The 20961-nt window shown below is 37.1% G+C and overlaps 1 protein-coding gene across 4 annotated transcripts in view; it reads left to right on the forward strand.

Moving 5' to 3' along the window:
• LOC311431008 (cadherin-6) overlaps positions 1-20961 on the forward strand; it is a 106125-nt gene that overhangs the window by 77701 nt on the left and 7463 nt on the right. For all 4 annotated transcript variants that reach the window (XM_084508073.1, XM_084508075.1, XM_084508074.1 and 1 more), the window contains 8 exons: positions 579-698; positions 2713-2880; positions 4270-4457; positions 5938-6191; positions 11989-12125; positions 16426-16547; positions 17382-17499; positions 17587-17838. In XM_084508073.1, coding sequence (XP_084364199.1) covers positions 579-698; positions 2713-2880; positions 4270-4457; positions 5938-6191; positions 11989-12125; positions 16426-16547; positions 17382-17499; positions 17587-17838 — 1359 coding nt within the window. The remainder of the gene's footprint in view (positions 1-578; positions 699-2712; positions 2881-4269; positions 4458-5937; positions 6192-11988; positions 12126-16425; positions 16548-17381; positions 17500-17586; positions 17839-20961) is intronic.

A 20961-nucleotide genomic window follows, 5' to 3' on the forward strand; every position in this document is an offset into this window, starting at 1 on the left:
TCACATTTTAATATGTGAAGTGAATACTTTATTCACAAATCTGTTTTAAATGTTTTAAACCTAAGCTAATTTTTCATGTTTGTTAACACTTTGCCTAGGATTCAAAACCATTTCTTTCTCTAGAAGGTATATGAAAAAACATATTTACATTCCAATGTCAAGCACCTTCAAGTCTAAGATTGTTCAGATTGTAAATTTTAGTTTAACTCATTAATTAACTCATAATTAACTCATAAGCATGAGTAAATTTCTGAAAGTACATTTTTGACTGAGATTCAAATTCTAAATACCTTCAGGATGTGGGGAAAGGTGTGTTTCAGGTTTGTTCATAAGAACTATGGTAAGGGATCTACAAATACAGTCAATAACTGCATTTTAATGAACTGAGAAAAAGCCATCTATCATTTTGGTTTTGGATCTATGACCTTTATGGGCAGAGAAATTTCTGAAAAATAATATCTCCACTTTTTGCCCTAAGTTTGAATTGAACATGAGTTATGTTTTTTTCTACATCATAAACTGTCATGGACATGAAAAAAAAAATGCAGATCCTTATTTTGTTTAATTTATCATTGCAGGTACCTTTGTTGTGCAAGTCACTGCAACTGATGCCGATGATCCTACATATGGGAACAGTGCTAAAGTTGTCTACAGCATTCTCCAGGGACAGCCATATTTCTCTGTTGAATCTGAGACAGGTCAGGAGAGCTTATCTGTCATTCTGTGACAACGTCTGCAATTTAAAATGACATGCTAAGCCAAGCTAGGACATATTAGACAAAAACTTCAAAGAGATTACATCTTATTCAGTGCAAAATCTGACAAATCTAATAGAGCGATACATCTGTAAACATGACACCTACATTATTTTAATCTTACCAGCAAAGTCTAATAAATACAATTAGTACTGAATGAGAACCAGTTTTCAATCATTTTTAACAAGCAGTGGGTACAGAGACTGCTGTAGATGCTTAAATTAAACCAAATAGGTTGGCTTTTAGAAGAAAACGAGAAACAGGTGGGTGTAGAAAAAAAGTGCTTAATCCTCATAGATCTTCATAATGGTTAAATTAAGACTGAAGGTTTGCTCTTTTTTTTTTTTTTCTCCTTGTGCTTCTTCAAAACTTGTTTAAAGTAATTATAATTTCTGTACATCTGCAACATATCACTTTAATGCTAATTTTATGAAAGAAATCTTAATTAAGAATAATGATAGAAGAGGTAAAATTGGCTGTTGCGCTACACTAGCAGATCACAAATAGAATCCCAAACTTCTGAGTTCTGTTTTTGGAAGATATTTAAATTAAATACAGTGACTGGAATTTTTTATGGGCTGAATAACAGACTGCTTTGGAACCCGTGCGTGTAACACATCGAATTCTGGTGGACCAAATCTGCTGTACCACTGACTATCTCACTACATAGGTATTCTCTTCCCAAGACTTATAAAAAACTTCTTCTACAAGAAACAAAGGATTTCAAGAAATTCTTTAAACGGAAACATCCATTTTGTTAGGTTGCTGGAAGCTAGAGAAGACATTCTCCTCAGCAACCTTACAGGAAAGGAATGGATTATCCCAGACAATTAATCGGGTTTTCACATTGTTTCTTAACTAAATCTTAGAGACTCAGGCAAAGTAAAGATTAGATGTCTCAGGGGAAAATGGACGGTGAAAAAAGCTTCCCTTCAAACATAAGGTATTAGATACTAAAATAAGAGGATTTTTGCACTGATGCACTCATTCTGACTTGGACAATATACTATGTATTCTTAGAGTACAAAAGGATAATTTACCTGGAAGTTCAGTATTAATAACCTTTTAGCAAGAGGGTTGTATGGGGAATGGAGGGAAAGCAAGGTAAACCACAAGCTTGATTCTGCAGCCATGGAAATCAATTGCAAAACTCCCAGAGTCGATTAAGTCTCTGTTGAAGCTGCTATGAATTTTCCCATGGATTTCAGTATGTGGATTTCACTCCTTTTGCCTACAAAGGAGTAATTTCTTAGCCTTGAGACATCCAGTAAGAATGCAAACATTTTGTTTCACGGTAAATCTAAATGACTGAATTTCAATAGGAGTTTTGCTTATAACTGACATTTGTTCTTTTGAAGAAGGAACAGACTGGCAAAATCATTTCAATCAATGTATAAATAGAAATATATATACTTGGGCATGCTTGGATGCTCACAATTTTCTTAATTAATTTCTCTTCTCCCATTTTAATGTTGTACTGCCTCTTTAATGATGTCTTGCTGAAGTTAGCTTTTTATTTATTTATTTATTTTGCCATGTCTGTCAAAATGAAAATATTGACAGAACAGGAGAGAAAAGATGGAGCACATTATAATGAACAATGAGCCTTCTTCCAGTTCAGTGAGAGACTTTAGCATGGAACTGAAAAGGGGTAAATAGTTATGTAAAATAATACTGCTCACAAATAGGTAGAACATCTTTCTGGGGATGCCACTGCTATTGTGTCTGTCATATAGGCAGAAGCCTGAGATCTGATATGACAAGTCTGTAATTTAATGTGCCATCTCATAACAGTAAATATTTGTACTGGGCAAAGTTTACTCATTACATAGAGATTGTTTTGTTCTTAAGGCTGTGGGTTTTTTTGTTTTGTTTTGTTTTGTTTTTTAAACAAGAATTTCCATCAAAGTGAGTACATTACTTGTGAATTTTGCCTCTTTAATTTTCATGTTTTCAGGCATTATTAAAACTGCTTTGCTAAACATGGACCGTGAAAACAGGGAGCAATATCAAGTGGTCATCCAGGCTAAGGACATGGGAGGCCAGATGGGCGGATTATCAGGAACCACCACTGTGAACATCACACTGACCGACGTAAACGACAATCCTCCTCGGTTCCCCCAGAGTATGAAACATTTACGTTCTATGTCTTTACAGTAAAATGGATTATTTTGACCTCAGATATTGTTTCTGCTGTTATGACTTTACTGAGTTTAAGACATCACTTAAGAAAGAAAAAGAGAACACACGAGCAAACAGTAGCATCATGCTAAGGCTAATTGCAATAATTGGGAAACATATCTTTAATATTTTTACCCCAGTTGCAGTAGATAGTTTGAGAAGTAAATTAACATACAGAAACAACTCCTATTTTTCCTACCCATTAATAGCTTTGACTGATACAATCTGTATTTTCTGATCAATATTATTTCTATAATAGACCTTGTGGTTGACTGTCTTTTAAGGTATCTGCTCTAATACAACATATTTAACTTTTGAAGCATTTATTTAAGTACGTAAAATGATCCCAAGAGCAATTCTGTTTAAGTTAATGCCTATACCCAGGAAACATTTGCCTCAATGGATTTTCTGACATTAATTGCAAACAGAAGCAAAGGCACATACATAAATATACCAGATTGTTCATGGTTATAAGTAATTCAGTGATGCAGTTTTCATCCACTTCCCTTTCTCTTCTTCCTTCCTTCCTTCCTTCCTTCCTTCCTTCCTTCCTTCCTCTCTCTCTCTCTCTCTCTCTTTTTTCTTCCTTCTTTTTTTGCTTTGTCTTACCAATACTCAGTGTGTGCATGTGTGTGTATCAGTGTGTCAGTGTGTGTCAAAGTCAAGAACAGCTGTTTGAGAAAATAATTGCAGATAGTATCAGACAAATCAGCAAGCTTTGGCGGTTAAGTCACTGGGAAAGTTATTGAAAGCAACTTGTCATTTGAGTTCAAAGTCTGTTCTTAGCTGTGGGCAAAGTGTTTCCATTTAAATTAGAGCAAGTTAAGAGGAAATATAGCACTCTGCCTCCAATGAGTTAATTATACATCTCTGGACATGAGTGTCTTCAATGTAAAAGCCAAAGATACAGGCTCATAATGCCAACATTCCCCAGGTAGGATTTTCTCAGAGGAAAAATTCAGTGTACCACATTAGTAATATGCATTTGGGCTGGATTTGCATTTAGTGATACTAAGCTGCATCGGCCTCTGGCAGCTCTTAATATTTTATTTGTCTTTTGACCTCAACACATTTTTCTTATCTAGTTTTAACATGGCCAACAGAGACTGTGATAGTGTCCAGAAAAAAACATATGTAGCTAATGATACATATATGTATCCTTCATACTAGAAAAAAAGGTAGAAGCAGTTATTTTTCTCCATATGAAAGTAAGGCAAAAGCTGAAGGCTCAGTAACTCATCTGTGCATGCCTAACATGGACAATGGGCTCAGAGATGTTGTCCAAGATACCCTAAGTCCAACTGACAGAAGTTTCCTCCTCTGTCTGCTGTAGGCACATACCAATTTAGAGCGCCTGAATCTACACCACCTGACTCACCAATCGGCAGGATAAAAGCTAATGATGCAGATGTGGACGAAAATGCAGAGATTGAATACAGCATCACTGAGGGGGATGGATATGACATGTTTGGAATTACCACAGACAAGGACACACAGGAAGGAATTATAACCGTCAAAAAGGTACACCTCTTAAACACACTTCGTCCCAGCCTCTGAAATACCAGCAAAAACTTTATCTACCGCATATTAGTTTGCCATTTTTAGCGTAACTTGTTTTGTTTATTATTTTGGATGCTGTCTATTAGGAACCTCTACAACATTACTTATGTAAAGTTTCTTTTATACAAGCAACTTGGATGCTTGCTGCTTTACTAGAACAATGCCCATGCTTTAAGGGATCTGAAAGAATAATAATCTATGGAGTGGGATAGGACTGCAAAAAAAATCTTGATTTTGAACATGTCTACAGGAAAACTCAAGAAAGTACTGTCCAACTGTGACTTTATCCCTAACATGCTTACAAGATTTGTTCACTTACTAGGAAGGTGCTGTGTTGACACCACAGAAATAAGCGGTATCACATTGCCTGCTTCACACTATCAGAAGGTATTAAGTTGCATAGCTAAAATGTATTAAAGTACATAGACAAACTTATTTTGACTCATATTGTAAAGATGTAATTAATAAATCCATCAACATGCTCTTACTTCAGAAAAAAAAAAAAATCATTGTGCCTTGTTGGATCACAACAGACATCATCTACTAGGTTGCACACTGGCTGTCAGAAAAGGTTTGAGAAATATTGTTTACAGTGGGTTATCAGGCAAGCTTGATAAGGTTACAGATATCATCCTCCATCAGTTCAAGTTCAGTCATCACTAAATAGACATTGTGTAGATTTTCTGAACATGCACTTGCTTGTTGATATCAGTACGACACCTGTCATTACTCGTTTTTTAAGAGATGCCTTCCAGGGGCTGATTATGATATCAGTCTAACTCTGTTTGCATTTCTGTCTGTTGGTGACAGAAGCTGTGAATTTTCTACAACTTAATGGAAAAGTGGGGTGACTAGTCTCTCCCCACATTTCCTTAAGTACTATAACAAACTGTCCCTAAATGCTTCTTCTTAATACTTTTATCAGTGTGTGGCATAGTCATTGACTATCATAAAATCATATTTTCTGTGGGTGGTCCAGGATGTCCTCTGACACCAGATGACAGCGATTCATTTCAGGGATGGAATGCCAATATTTTAACAAGTAGCTCCTAGAAATCCCCACTCCCCCCACAAACAGGGGGAATCAAGAAAACATCCCTTCCCCCCCCAAAAAAAAAAAGACATGAAAGAGCATGAAGAAAAAAGCATGAAGAGTTGAGGCTATTTGAGAAGGTACAATTATTTGGAGTTCAGAAGTTCTGGGCACAGAATGCCCTGCAAAAGTGGTTGTTGTTTTTGTTTGTTTGTTTGTTTGTTATTTTGTTTTTTATTGGTGGCAAAGAGGCCAGCCTTTCTCCTTTCTGCTGGCATGTTAATCCCAGTTCAGGCTCCTGTTACATAGCATAGGCCTCTCCATGACACCCCCCATTCATTTAGCTCATATGGCTGGTAGCCACAGCAATCCCCACACATCTCTCAAGCTTTTACTTTCTCTTCCCAGGCACTGGATTTCGAAAATAAAAACTTGTATATTCTGAAAGTGGAAGCTACCAACACTCATGTGGACCCTCGATTCCTCTACTTGGGGCCATTCAAGGACTCAGCTACAGTCAGAATTCAAGTGGAGGATGTAGATGAGCCACCCGTGTTCAGCAGACCAGCGTATATAATTGAAGTGAAAGAAGATGTTCCAATAAACAGTGTCATAGGAACAGTAACAGCTCAAGATCCAGATGCTGCCAAGAACCCTGTCAAGTAAGCATAGACTATTTCAGCTCATTATTACTTTGGTTGCTGTTTTGATTTTGCTTTTTTTTTTTTTTATGTCAGCGCACACACAAAAAATCACTTTTAAAAATGAAATTGTTCAGATATGCTTGCATGTGCAGTAGCATAGATGGTAAATGATCTCTCTCGCTTTAGCTTATCTTTGTATGTGTGATGGTGTTTGCATGGCACTTGCATCTTGAATTACATACTAGCCTCTTCAGTAAGTAATGTTTGTGTATTTGTGTAATGTTCTTTTTACTTTGGGAGAGTGTACTGCAAAAGAACACTAAGTTGATGCTAGTGTTCTTCTTCCGCCTCTAACATTTTCCAGTGCAGTGCAGTGCATCCTCTTGGCTGTATGACAGGGGAGTGATTCAGCATCTCTTTCTTCTCCTGTCCATCCAGACCTGCTTAAGAGAGGTTGCATTTACCTTCTATACACCACAAGCAGAAGTGCCTTAAAAGCAGCTTGGCGCGTACACAGACTCTGTTCTCACTTGTATCAGTGTAAGTTTAGTTAGAAAAGAATCAGGCTTATGGACCTCATAAATTGCTCTAGCCATGAATCAATAAACTAGTCTTAGAGGAAGTAGAGGAAATGTTAAGGTTGGAGTAGCTAAACTAAAGCCTTCTTTTTTTTTTTTTTTTTTTTTGGTAAATTAATACATCCATTGTTTCAGTGGGTATTTGAAAACATACTTCAGTACTTATATCATATTGGATAGAACATGAAAGAACTTTTAAATATCTGTGTGCTTTAATTAGATTTCATTGATACTGACAAGGTAGTAAGAGATGGAAATAAAAAATACAGCAATATTAAATCCAGGTCAAATTTTAGCATGTCTCTGGACATCTTGGAAATGCAATAGTTAGTCTTAAGATCAAAATAGAACAATGCAGGTTTAATAAAAATCCAATACATCAATACTTTGCACTTCTGCAACAACCATCTTTCATCAAGATATCTTACAATGCTTATGAAGCATAAATAAATTTTAAGCTCTCAGCTCATCTTGTGAGATGGGTAAATATTATCACCATAATTTCTTAGATGAAGAAACTAAGCCTAAAACCCTTTCTTGCAGAAACTGTTTTCGGTTCTCATGCAATGCACTGCACGTGAGTTCTTGTTCAGGATTAAGCCTTCTAATTTTAATTAAGGTTTGCTTTCATTTACATCATAGCATGCAAGAATTATAGGAAGTTCTGGATTAGCAGAGCATAGTAACATGAAGGGCAACATAGTACTTTGTTGACTGTGGTGAATCCCAGGGACAAAACAGATAACTTCTATAGCATGTCTTAGTGGGTATGCTACAATGAAAATGACAAAATTGGTTGAGGTGAAACCCAGGCCCCTTCCAGTCTTCATATGAAACTGCTTTTTTGTATCTAATGGCACTGGAGAATGAGGGGAATGCTTCCCTGCTTCCCTGTGGTGATAACTACAACCATTTGCATTTCACACCAACACCACCTCCTAATTGTTAAGTGATTTACAGTGGATAGGGATTGTGCTGTGCATTGTTGAGTGTTGCCTACTGGCTCTTTTCTATTAAATGGATGTGTGTGCTAAAACTTACCTATCTTTCAAAGGGCAGTGATTAAATGCTGTACAGGTACTCTGCATATTAAAGCATAATTACTGAACAAAATTTAGTAGAGATGTCAAAATTGATGCAGAGCAGCAGAAAACTTGTCTCCTTTATACACTAATAACAAGCAACAATCAAAGTGAAAGGAGTAGAGAAAGAAAAATGAGGAAGAGGTTAGAGTAACCGAAATAAACACAGCAAGAAGAAATATGAAAATCTTAAGAGAGGAATGAAATCAGCAGAGACTAGTAGCCTGTGAGATGTTATCTTGCAATATATGTAATTTTATGGTGCTAATATCTTGGGTATCTCCTAGAATTTAGGGTCAGGGGTTGAGTCTGCATCTTTTTGACAGGATGATTTTTTTCCGTCATGCAGTGGAGATGCTAAAACTGATTTTCACTCTGAGCTTCGGGGAAGATACAATTAGACTGTATATATATGACTTGTCACTTGCTTGTCAATTTTCCTTGACAGTTAAAAATAAGATCTTTAGACAGTTGATATTACAATGAAAACCTTTCATTTTCTCCTCTACTTGAGTGAAGATTTCTCTTTTTAAACAAAGTGAGCCCTAACTCTGTTAGATGAAAGCCCCTTTGATCTTCCATTAAAGGAAACCTTCACAATATCATTATGAAAATGCATTATGAAAAATTCACACACACATCCCTTCCTGACCCACAAATCTTCCTGACTTGTGGTTGCATTAGACAGCAAGCTGCTGAGCATCAGGGGACAATGAAGCAATAGCAGAATATGAGGCAGGCACCTGCCCTGGTTGTAAGAGTGCTTCATCATTCACAACCTGTGTTTTGGTAGAGAATCAGTCCAGGTCTTATAACTAAGCTTTGCTGCCACATGACATTAAAACAATACAAAAATACACCAATAGATGTTTGGCTATGTTTGAATAATCATCCATACATTGTGACATTAATACACTCACGAGTAACACACCACTGTCCAGCTGCATTGTAAAAAAAAAAGTTCTGCATTCTGCTTGTGCTCGATCTAAACAGAAATGATGTTAGGAACCACTGCATACTGGAAAAATAATGCTGCAGCTGGCACTGCTGTATTGTACATCAGATCTTTTTAAATTGCTAGTTGAGTTTTTTTGCTATAGTAACTCCTCAGAGGCATAATGAAGTTCATCAGTCACTGGAACTGTCTCCCTGCTGTGATTTGATTTACTAAAGTTTCCCAGATGAAAATGAACTGCAAACAAATGTAAGGCTTAATTTTGTTTGTGTATTTTACTGACAACATATTTGCATGTGTTTGAGTCTCTCTTTCACTCTCTCCTTTTTCCTGTTATGTACAAGGAGAGAATGGAATCTCTATAGATACCTTTAACTTCCTAGCTTGTCAATTCATAACCGTTTGTAAAGGACAATGTCTGAAATCTGACAAATATGCACGAGTAATTTCATTAAATAAATATAAAAACGAGTTTGATGTCTGCTTAATTCTTACTAGGTTATGATCCATAAGTCAGAATCACCACCAATTCAACATAATTAACGGTCCTTGATCAAAAGAGACTGGATTATACAAACTGGGAAACAGAAGTGACAGTCTAGCTTATTAAAATCATCCTTCTAGATCAGGGTTAATGGTATAATTAGACTATACTTTAACTGCAATGACCTTGTATGTATTTTCTCTTGAATATGAAGAAATAAAATTAACATTTCATTAAGAAGCTGCTCTCTGGTTCTTTTTATTTTTTATTTTTTGAGTTTAACTTTCCACTGCACAAATGACTAAATATACAAATTGTTTCATTGGGATTTACATGTTTTAATTCTTAACATCCTGAATAAATCCTCAATGTATACAGCTCTGGTAACCTTAGAAAAAGTCCAGAACATTTGCTTTTATTTTATTCAGAAACTTTACAACAGATGCAATTGAACTGGGCAATTTTACAAAGTAGTGATAGTGATTGCAATATGACAAAGCATTAAAATATGCTAAGGCTGTAAGAAATTTTAAGTTCATTCATAATATGAAGAATAAGTGATGGCATAATTGAAGAAAGAAAACAACAAATGGACAACTCATGCCTACAGCTAGATGCTTACTTAAATATCTTGCTGAATAAGAGCCTGAAACATACTATTGCAGTTTGCTGGAACAGATAATCTATGGAAAGTCCTGATATTTTCAGTTCAAATAAGAATGAAAAATCTAGATATACTGTGAAGTGGAAATACTGAAGTATTTCAGCTGAAAGGTATGGAAAAGATCTGAAGAATCTCTGAAAAAAAAAATTAATTCACAAAATACCAACATAATATCATATAAAAGCCTGAATGAATGAAAGTTAAAATGAAATGTTTACCATATCAAATACTTACTTTGTCAAAATATAAGAGAGTCAGACTGCTTGGTGTAAACTAGTTTCCATCAAACATTTCAGCTAAGTCAACAAACTCGTGTAATATTTAGATTTGGACACAATGACATGGTTTGCTGGAGCTGTCCCATCACTCAGCGCTGCCTATTACATACCTTCTCACATGCTCTGTTCAAGCTGATGGTAATGCTATAATGCTGCATAAAGGAACTAGGTTGACACCACAGTTGACTTTGTGCAGCTAAAATTTTGACACTTTTAGTCAAATGACAGGAAGAATAAAGACTAAATCAACTAACAAGGCATGCCTATGCAAGTCCTACCAAAAAAAAAAAAAAAAAGTTTGCTGTGCGAGTACCTTTGAATCTCATTTGGTTGCTTCCATAGGAACTTCATGTGTAAAAAGATAAAAGAATAATGAATACCTACAATAATTTTGTTTAGGAAGGTACTAGACACTAAGTTCTTATTTTAGAATAAGACCGGTCTAATTTGATGTGGATACTCTATCCCTTTTTCTGTATGTTTTATTTGAAAAGGGAAAACATGCAGTTACAAAATAATTAGCAAGTTATTTTTTTAAATATAAACCTTTCTTAAAATCACATTTCAGCTGGACTCTTCTATTCTCTCCTGCCTCCATACAAGATTATTCTCAGAAGTTAAGAAACGCTACACAGGCCCTGGGAAATCTGTGCAGAGTAAGGGACATGTCACACAGCTGCTCCTAGGGCAGAGCAGGGAGTGGAAATTTTTTTTCACCCTCTGCCTTCCCCGCAGTTCTGTAGTGACAATGAACTCTGCCTGTCATTCTCCTGGCCCAGTTTTCATCTGACTGCATGCCAGCTCAGTCATGTCTTTATCCTGGACTAGACACAAGGGATAGCTGTAGCTTCCTTGCCTCCACCGATGTGGCCTGCAAGGAGACCAAGGGAGGACACTGGGCTTCATAAGGCCCTGCCCTGGACTGTGTGTCAGCACACATTCAAGCTAGAAACAAAAGCAGAATAATGCAGTTGTATTCTTGCTTTAGCAACATCATAATTTATGCAAGAATTTGCATGAGAGATGAAATGAAGCAAAAGCATCTGGATCAGGATAGTAGGACACTGTCCCATGAACTGGAGTGTTCACATTTAAAGTTGGATTCAGTTCATCAGGAAAAAAAAAAGTTCAGATTGAAAATTGCATCTGTATTTAAGCTCTGAGCTCCTCCAGAGCCTGTTAGCATTCATTTTCACATCTAGATACCATCAAGCGGGGCTGAGCACATTAGTTTTAATGAATTACTGCAAACCTGCATGTGAGAGGCACTGTGGAATCTCTGTTCCATGCCAGCTTGTTTTTTTTGGGGGGCAGTCTTTTTAAACACTGGGAAGTGAAAGGCAGGAACGCGCCCCAGCTGTCAAATCTTAAATCAGAAATGATGTGGAACAGTTGAGATATCAAACCATGAAAAGAGGGTTTGATAATGGGAAAGACATCTCAGCCTCAAAATAAACTTCCTATCTTTCAGGGCACAGACTTCACATTTCTTACTAAAAACAAAGCTTTGATGATTCTCCGAGGTATGTAAATTCCACAGTAATTCATTTATTCAGTGACAATGCCCCACCTTCTAAATCAAACCTCCAATGTGTCATTATCCAGAAGCTCAGAACAAGCTCTTTGAGTGAATATATAACGATGCTGAAGACTGCGCTGAAAACAAAAGGCAACCCCATTTACTGGGTGTTTTATGTCTAGTCTTAGAAAATGGTTAAAGAAGATAGAAATTAAAAGGAAAGCATTCTCCTAACCCCTCTCTCTGTATTTGCAGATATTCTGTAGATCGACACACTGATATGGACAGAGTATTCAACATCGATTCAGGAAACGGTTCGATATTTACTTCAAAACCCCTTGACCGGGAAACACTGCTATGGCACAACATTACAGTAATAGCAGCAGAGATCAGTAAGTCAAACCTAAATACCACTGCTGTCCCTGATGTAATGAATTTAGCTTTCTAGCTGAGTGTGTGGAAAGCACGGCTGGACAGATGTCAGGTTATATGGATAGTCCACTCAATACTAATGAAGAAGCTGAAACTCTGGAGGAGGTGGTCTGCAGCTTTATTTTTACTAGGGACACCGCACATCAAGAGGTAACTTAGCTGAGCAGGGAGGAAGGCAACTATGCTATGTTTTCTGATCACTAATAGCCATTTTTTTAATGTCCTTTGAATTCACAACCCGTATCACAAATTTGTCTGTTGGTCTGTTGCTTAGTTTAGGACTGCTCAGAAAACAGTCATCTTGTGGTACTGCTAATAATCATGTTTATTTTAAGAGCTGAATTGCCAGGGATCTAGATAAAGATGTGCATGCTAGCCGTTGCTTATGACTGTGAAGCATAGTGGAATGGTAGATCTAATGTTGCCACCAGTTCTGTGACTGTCCCAGAGTCTTTGTACAGTGCAGAGGCTAAATGACTTTCTTTTTTTAAACATGATCTGAGAGAAATACAAGTTCTACTTTCTCATTTTGCATGTACGTGTGTATGGCTCACTCAGCTGCAGTTCTCACTATGGCGAGAAGAGTGTAACGAAGGGGTATTTCACTCCAGTTTTCTTTGTTCTTTAGGTCTTTTTAAAGCTGAAAACTGAAGTGATACAAAACTAGTGAGGCAAGCAGATGGAGTTGTATGAGAGTAGTGCACTAGAGCCTACAGGAATTATGTTTTTTAAATAGTTTTCCCCTTCTTTTGAAAGCTTGCACCTTTTTATGCTAGGTATGTGGTTTTAGCATACCAAACACTCTGACTTCTGGCTGACTTAGCCAGTTGTTTGTGTTTCTGTTAAGTCTGTGAAGGAGTGATCTAGGGTCAAGAGTTGTGCAGTACAGACTGAGCTCATGGGTAGAAGAGAAGTGAAAAAATAAACACCTGAAAAGGACAGAAGAGCAAGAATATTTAGCAAGCTCACTTGCTTTGATCCCAGTGGAATTGAAATAATATACACTACAGCAAACTGTATACTACCTGAAAACCAAGTTAGCATCTATATGAAATACCCATTTCAGTCCTTGACTCCTCCCCTAAGGGCAGACCTCCTGGGCCAAATGCTCTCAAATAAACCTTTTGTGTCTGACACAGGTTTATGTCTTAATTACAATTCCTCTTTAGTCTGAAACCTTCCAGGCTGCAACAAGCTGCTTCCCAGGCTGTGCATCACTGAGCCCAGACCGAATTTGGCGTAACTGGGGTAGATGCCTTCCAAAGGCAATTTTCTTGGCTGAAATTCAGCTACTCTTGAAATGAGCCTTGGTCTGATCCAGGCTACCACACTAATTTTAGTCTCAAGAGACTAGACTGGAAAACACCACTGCTTAATGCTCCTGGCTAAAACCAGTCACTTTGAGCAAAGCTAGCTACTTCCCATTCCACTAACTTAGAGCTAACCATTAATTGTACTCAGTGACACCCCATCACATCGAACTCCAGGTATATTTCACTGAAGTTAGCTAAAAGAAATAGCCAGTCAAGTTACGGGCAGTACACACACTCAGAGAGATGTGTGCTCCCTTTTTTTTAAAAAAAAAAAAAGTAAATAAATAAATAAATAATAATAATAGTAGTCATGAAGAGAAACATCTTTCAGTGCTGACTGTTCATAATTTCATTTGACAGTAGAAAATAAATGGAAATGCAGAAGTTGTTTTGCTTTGAATTTTCTGAAATTGCCAGTAAGCATAGCTAGCTGCATTTTTAATCTTCTCTGTTTTCACCAGCATGAGCTGCAGTTCCTCAGCAGCCCTAAGAATCATGCTCTTGGTGTTGCAAACAAATACTTGGTGAAAGACAGGCTCACTACATCTGCCACACTCTGAGGGAAACTGTTAATAAAGCTCAGTTCCCAGGGCTTCTGACTCTCAGATGCCGAATCACAGCCAATTCACCAGAGACAATTCTGAGAGCATTTGATAATAAATATTCTTTACTTAACACTTAAAGTTAACTCAAACATTGGCAGGACGTTGAGGCTGCATTCAGAAAAAAAAAAAATCTTTAGTGGTGTGATTGCTGGCTAAACAAAACATAACACTGTAGAGGAGAATAGATTTAAACAGATGTGTCTCTTTCATATGGTGGACATTTTTGTTGGAGATGGAGCTCAGTAGTAATGAAAGGATAATGCAAACAAATTAATCTACACCAATTCATTTGCAAAAATAATTTGAAAGAAACAAAAAGAACTTAACGATGCATAAATATCTTTCAACCCATATTGCCATGAAATCATAAAAGAAGGCCCCTGTCCGTAGAGCATGTAGTATTTATACTGCTACTGTTTATTGTAGTATCATTTTCAATTGTAGGGATCTTAAGCACCTGGAAGAAGTAAAATGAAAATATGTAATGAACAGTTCCCCCCCCCCAAAAAAAAAGCAGGAAAGAAAGAAATTGTAATTCTTGGGAGGAAAAGAAATGCATTTGGCTATATATTTAAATGCATTTGTTAGAAAGGTATACTCTTATAAATAGTCCTCCAAGTAGTCCTGCAAATTCAAATGAATACATTTGATTTCCGCCTATTATAAAAATTCAACATTTATATTGATGTATTTTACCATAAAATTCAGCCTAGTCTATATTGTACATAAACTGATATTTTATACATTGAATGAATTTAGCCCAATGGTTTATATTAGAAAGTGTTTTATGCCTAATGGAATCATATTAACTTCAATGGGCCTGTGGAGCTTTAAAGTGCAGTATTTTGTCCAAATGACTAAGCTCTGTAATACAAATATACAGCGCCAATTTTGGAGAAGGCATTTTCAAATTTATAAAAGTTTGATAAATACAGTAATAGGGCTTTTATTAAGGCTTAACTCAACAAGTTACTATAATGAATGTTTGTAGAAGCATGTGGACTCACAGATCTGTACTTTATTCCACTATTTTTTTCACTTGGATAATATGTTAAAATGTTTTAATAAACTATATTTACATGGGTTGGAAATGAATGTAGCAAAATGCAGTGCAAGTCCTCATGAAAGGAAGGGGCTAGGTATTTATTTTAAACAAAACTCATTTCAGTCCTATTCATTCCCTCCAATTTCACTCTTGCACTCCCACAGCCACTAAGGCGGGTATGTTATGTCTAGGTGAGCTGGTTTGGATCATATTTGTGTGATGTGGAGGACAAAGGACATTGATGTAAATTCCTGGAAAAAATCTCATGTTTTCCTCTTGATTGGTGATGACCAATTGGTTTGTTGGCAGGTCTTACTCTTTTAGGAGCCACCTAAAAGTGTCCCTTTGCCTCAGAATCATGCCTATTTTCTCTTTCACGCCTCCCAGGCAAGGTTGCTGCCCATTGCCTTTCTTTCCTTATTTTGACTATTTTTTTGACAAAAACCTCTCTCCTCTGTAGTCCAACAGGAAGAGGAATGGTCTATACAATGTGCTGTATTTCCACGTTTCCATTTTTGTATGTGAAGTTAACAATATTTTTATCAGTATTTTACAGTCAGATATATCCTTGCCAGTTTCAATCTCCTGATCCTATCTAGTTCTTAAAGGTAAAAGAAAAGTTTACATATAGATACCTGCAGATTTTACATAGTGCTGGTGTTCTTCAGCTGATACATTTTAATATCAACTCTAGAATATTAGCCAAATCAATCCACAGCAGGTTAGAAAATACCTGTGATCACAACAGCAGTTATTATTTATTTATCATAAGAGTAGTGATGGTAGCTTAAAGAACTTTGTTGGGAGATTGCAGGGGAGGGAATATTGTCTATTATGCATGGAGAGGGAACAAAAACACAAGCCCATCTTTCATGACTGTTCAGTCGTCCCGTTTCAGAGATAAGGAAGTTAGTAAGTTCTGGGAAATTTGTTACCACCAAACTGTATCAGTTAGGCTAATACACAGATTTAATTTAATTCCATTATTAGGTTTGTATGTGTTTATATATATATGAAACATACATTCATAATCATACTTGGAATGTTCAAAAAAGGAATTTGCAAACCTTAAAATTCTATCCAATCTTAACTGTGTAGCTTACACAGAATCAGTGTGGTGATAGAGCATGATTTTGTCGAATTCACCCCATAATTCATTCCACAGGAATCGGGAGAATATAACGAATGAGAAAAGAATTAAGGCAATGAGGCCCCAAGTCTGTCCTTTTCTTCTCCTGCACTGGGTCAGTAGCTAGGCTAAATAAAATCTCTGTTCTTTCTCGTTTTATCATTTCAGACAACCCAAAACAAAGCAGCCGTGTCCCAGTGTTCATTAAGGTTTTGGATGTAAATGACAATGCTCCAGAGTTTGCCATGTTTTATGAGACCTTCGTCTGTGAAAATGCAAAGGCAGAACAGGTGTGTTGCGTGCTTGTACTAAGAAAATATTCCAAATGAATTGAGTTTTTCTACTACTCTTGCATCACCTCATCAGGAGATATACTTTGCATTGCATCAAACTGTCAGTTTTGCAAAATTAAACTAAACAGTGGCTGCACAGTACCTGATTACGCTTAGTATTCTTGCAGCTAATGTGACACTGTTTTACACCTGTTTTCCGTACTGTGCCTTGTTATCTCTGATTCATTTTCCCTCTGTGATTCTCTGTTATATTCAGGCACCTCCACTGTCTCCTTCAAAAACTGTTACAGGTCCTGTCTCTGAGATAATTATTTTCTGCCAGATAACTCTCACTCTACCAGTCCCATTACTAAATGGTTCAAAGTAGCAAATAATTTAAAAGAGTCAGCCAAACAGTTCCTGTGATGGGGGATTTGGTTAGATGAACACATAGCAAGCTTGGACTGTCTCATCTGTCATTTCTGTTGCCTGTCACATGCAAAGATTTCCTACCCAGCTGGAGTGGCATCAACCCAAACCTGCTCTCTATGTCAATGCAATTTCCCTGCCAGCTTTCAGATTCATTATGTTACTGGCTAACGGTATGGGATACAATAGCCTGATGATCTGAAACAGCATCAGTAGCACATGGATCACTTTTGTTAAGGTCAACATGGCAACGTCAGCTGCCTTAAAGCAGGAAAACAAAACAAAACAAATAAAACAAACAAACAGACAAAAAAAAAAAAAAAAAAAAAAAAAAAAAAGGTTATATCACTTTATAATCCTACAGTAGATAAATAAATGTAAGGTCCACTGACTTCAAAGATAATTTTGTTCTTATTGTTTCAGCTGATACAAACATTAAGTGCTGTTGATAAAGATGACTCTTACAGTGGACACCAGTTTTCATTCTCCTTAGCTCCTGAGGCAGCCAGCAGCTCAAACTTTACACTCCAGGACAACAGAGGTGAATTTCTAGGAAGACCTTTCTTTATTATCTCACCCTTGCTTTCAGTCTTCAGATGAGTATAAAATGTGTGTTTTGTGTTTCCAGATAACACAGCAGGGATTTTCACCCGAAAAACCAGGTACAGCCGGCATGAAATGAGTACCTACCTCTTGCCAGTGGTAATATCAGACAATGACTACCCTATCCAGAGCAGCACTGAAACAGTGACTATTCGAGTATGTGCTTGTGACCATCGAGGAAAAATGCTGTCCTGTAATGCAGAAGCCTTGATTCATCCTACCGGTCTTAGCACTGGGGCTCTTATTGCCATTCTTCTCTGTATCATTATATTACTTGGTAAGTGGCTCAGTGGCATTTTGTTGCTTTCACAGTTGAATTGGGTTTGAGCATTTCACAAAACAATCAATCAAACAAACAAACAAAAAATGAAGGTTTCTCTTCTTAACACTTTCAGAACAAACAAGAAATTCAAAAGGCTCACCTCAAAAGAAATGGCACAAGGGGGAAGAGGGTAAGCCTGCCAGATCAAAGCAATCGGTGTCACAGATGACAGGGACTTATTTTGCATTGCTGCAAGTGGTTATACCAAGGCTAGGGCAAGAGCAAAGCAGAGGCATTTGTGTGTTATCCTGCATTTTTATTATTGTATGTCATCCTTTGAGGGATGCTGGATATGTGTGATATATTCTGTAGTGTGTACAGAATACATCCCACCTTATCTTCCCTGTCTAAAAGCTAGACATGTCCAATCAAAATGAGGCAGCTGAGCTCTACCCTCTGCTCAAGGGAAAGAGACAGGCACCTCTAGAAAGCCATCCATCCCATCCCGTTACTGGTATCTGAGGAGGACGAGACTAATTACCCTCTGCAGGGTGAATATGACTCTTACTGTTGACCATAGAAAGAGGCGAGATAGCTTGGTTTTAACCAATTAAGTTGCCCTGTCTAACGTAAGGGGAAACGAGTCACACTCAGTCTTTCTGGTCTTCTGGAAAAGGACGCTGAAATAGGGTGGCTACTAAGGCACACTCTCACATCTCAAGGATGTGCAGATATCTGGCCACAGCACTTACAGGTGGTCACCTTTTCTTTTCTTTTTTTCTTTTTCTTTTTCTTTTTCTTTTTCTTTTTCTTTTTCTTTTTCTTTTTCTTTTTCTTTTTCTTTTTCTTTTTCTTTTTCTTTTTCTTTTTCTTTTTTAATTTAAAAAATAAGGCCAGTTTGCAACATCTCTCACATTCCTCTTAGGCAACTTCCATCCCTCTTGTTCAGCAAACGGAGAAGATCTATCCAACAGCCATTAGCCATAACCTGTTAGTCTGAGGAGAACCGTCCAACACACTACAGTCAGTCCTCAGGAAGACTTTATTAGTCACCAATAGCATCTGGCCAGGAAAGAAGGGAGTCAGACCAATTTTGTAGCAGTAGGGACAAGCAGAGGAGAAAATGTTTCCTCAGTGATTTCACTTGTTTCTGCCATGCTTGTATCTTCCTCAGACATGCTTATCACCACTGCAGAATCACCCTGATCATTAGTTACTGTTAACAAATGACTTCCCTCTCCAGTGATAAGCCAAAGACATGTTGTGACACTCAGGCTTTAACAACCTAGTCATGGCTTGCCCAAATAAGCACTATCACCTCTTCAGAACAGATTCCCACAATAACAATCGTGCTCTTAATTTGTCATTAAATTTATTTTTCAAAACGTTTTATCATTGCCTCTAAAGATAGAGCTCAATTTGCATCAAGTTCCTTTCCAGAAAAAGAAATCTAGTGCTGCAGATAGTCTTGCACTAGTTAATACAACTGTACTCATTAATATCAATCTGACATTAAACGATTTCCTGTTTTATGTCAATCGAAAATAATTGATTCTGTGTGCTAAGCAGCACTTTATGTCAATTACTGCTCACGCCACCATGCACCATAAGCAGATTTTCAATTAACTCAGCTATATAATTTTCTATTTTCAGGCTGGTTGCAGGGTTTGCATGTGCAACCACTACTGAGAGAAAAACAATACTCTGGGCAGACCTGAACCACAATTTAAAGTTTAGCAGCAACAAAAAGTGCCTGTAAAGTGCTGGGTTTATTTTCAGATTGAGTAAGCCTAGCAGCTTATCAGGAGGCCTCAGATATTGCTAAAAACTGACATACAAATAAAGGTGATGTACTTTAACATATAACATCTTTTTTTTTTTTTTTTTCTTTTTTTTTTTTTTTCCCTGCAAGTTCCAGTTGCCTAGCATATTCTGTGTAACACCTTTTTTTTTTTTTTTTTTTTGCTAATGAGATACTTTGGAAACCCTTTCACATAAAAACTATCAATCCTATGCTTTCTCAGATAATTCTGCCCCTCACTGTTACAGGAGCCCATTCAAAATTGACTGTATTTTTCAAGTTCTCCAAAATTTTCCCCAGCTATCATTGTTCTCTCACATAGACCCAGTTTCCTGAGTAGGGTCAAAGGTTTATGCTCTTAAAGACAAGGCTTCTCCTTTACTGCACAGCAGCACAAAGAAGCATCGCTCAAGTTAGGGCATTTATGTGACCCCATAAGTAAATCGTCATCGCTGGGGTGAGAGTCTGAGGCTTTCACCATCTGAACCAGTCTTCCTCATTCTTCCAGTTTCACCACATTACTTATTTCCTTTTGACTTGTATTATACAACAGACAATTCCTGTGGTAAAGACATAGTAAGAATTAGACTATTTTACCTTATCATCTCAGGATCCCTCTACAGTCAACGTAGAGAAAGAGTATGAGGCACTTTCACAGCATGCTTGAGCACACCTGCAGAGAGCATGTAGATCTAAGCAATTCTCCAGGGAAGAGAATTAAATAAATAAATGAAAACAAACAAACAAACAAACAAACAAAAACAAACAAACTAAACATTAAAAAAAAAAGGGGAGGGGGGGGCAACAGCCAGCTTTTTGTCTGTGAGGTGAAACTAAGTTTCTATGGAGTTAAATTTTGCTTTGGGTATATCCTTAGTCCTTAGTATTGCCCTTAACAGAGTTACAAACAAGGAAGGGACTGCAGGCAGGGAAAAAAAAAAAAGTCTTAAAGTTACTGTGCTTTGACTCATACCATTTTAGAAATACAGTTTTAGAAATACAGCTGACATGAAAGATAACTTTGATCCACCTTATCATCTCATATCAATGAGTTCAGGCGTTTTCTGATTTGCTTTGCTTTGCTCTGAAAGAACTATAAAGAGCAAGATTTGTCTTTTTTCTCAGAGTTTGCAAGCAGAGCTGAAAACTGGGCACTGTGGACCTCAGACTACCAAAGCAACAGTGATAGTAGTAATACATCCCTGCTTCTTGCTGCTGTTCATTTGTAAATACTCAGTCATTACCATTTTAAGACAGAATCCAGCTAAGAAATTTGAAATTAGCTTCAAAAGGAAATAAAACATTGAACATAGCACAATTCTCCAACAGTACCATGG

The sequence above is a fragment of the Aythya ferina genome (genome assembly GCF_964211825.1).
Source record: "Aythya ferina genome assembly, chromosome: 2".
In the NCBI taxonomy this organism is placed as follows: domain Eukaryota; kingdom Metazoa; phylum Chordata; class Aves; order Anseriformes; family Anatidae; genus Aythya; species Aythya ferina.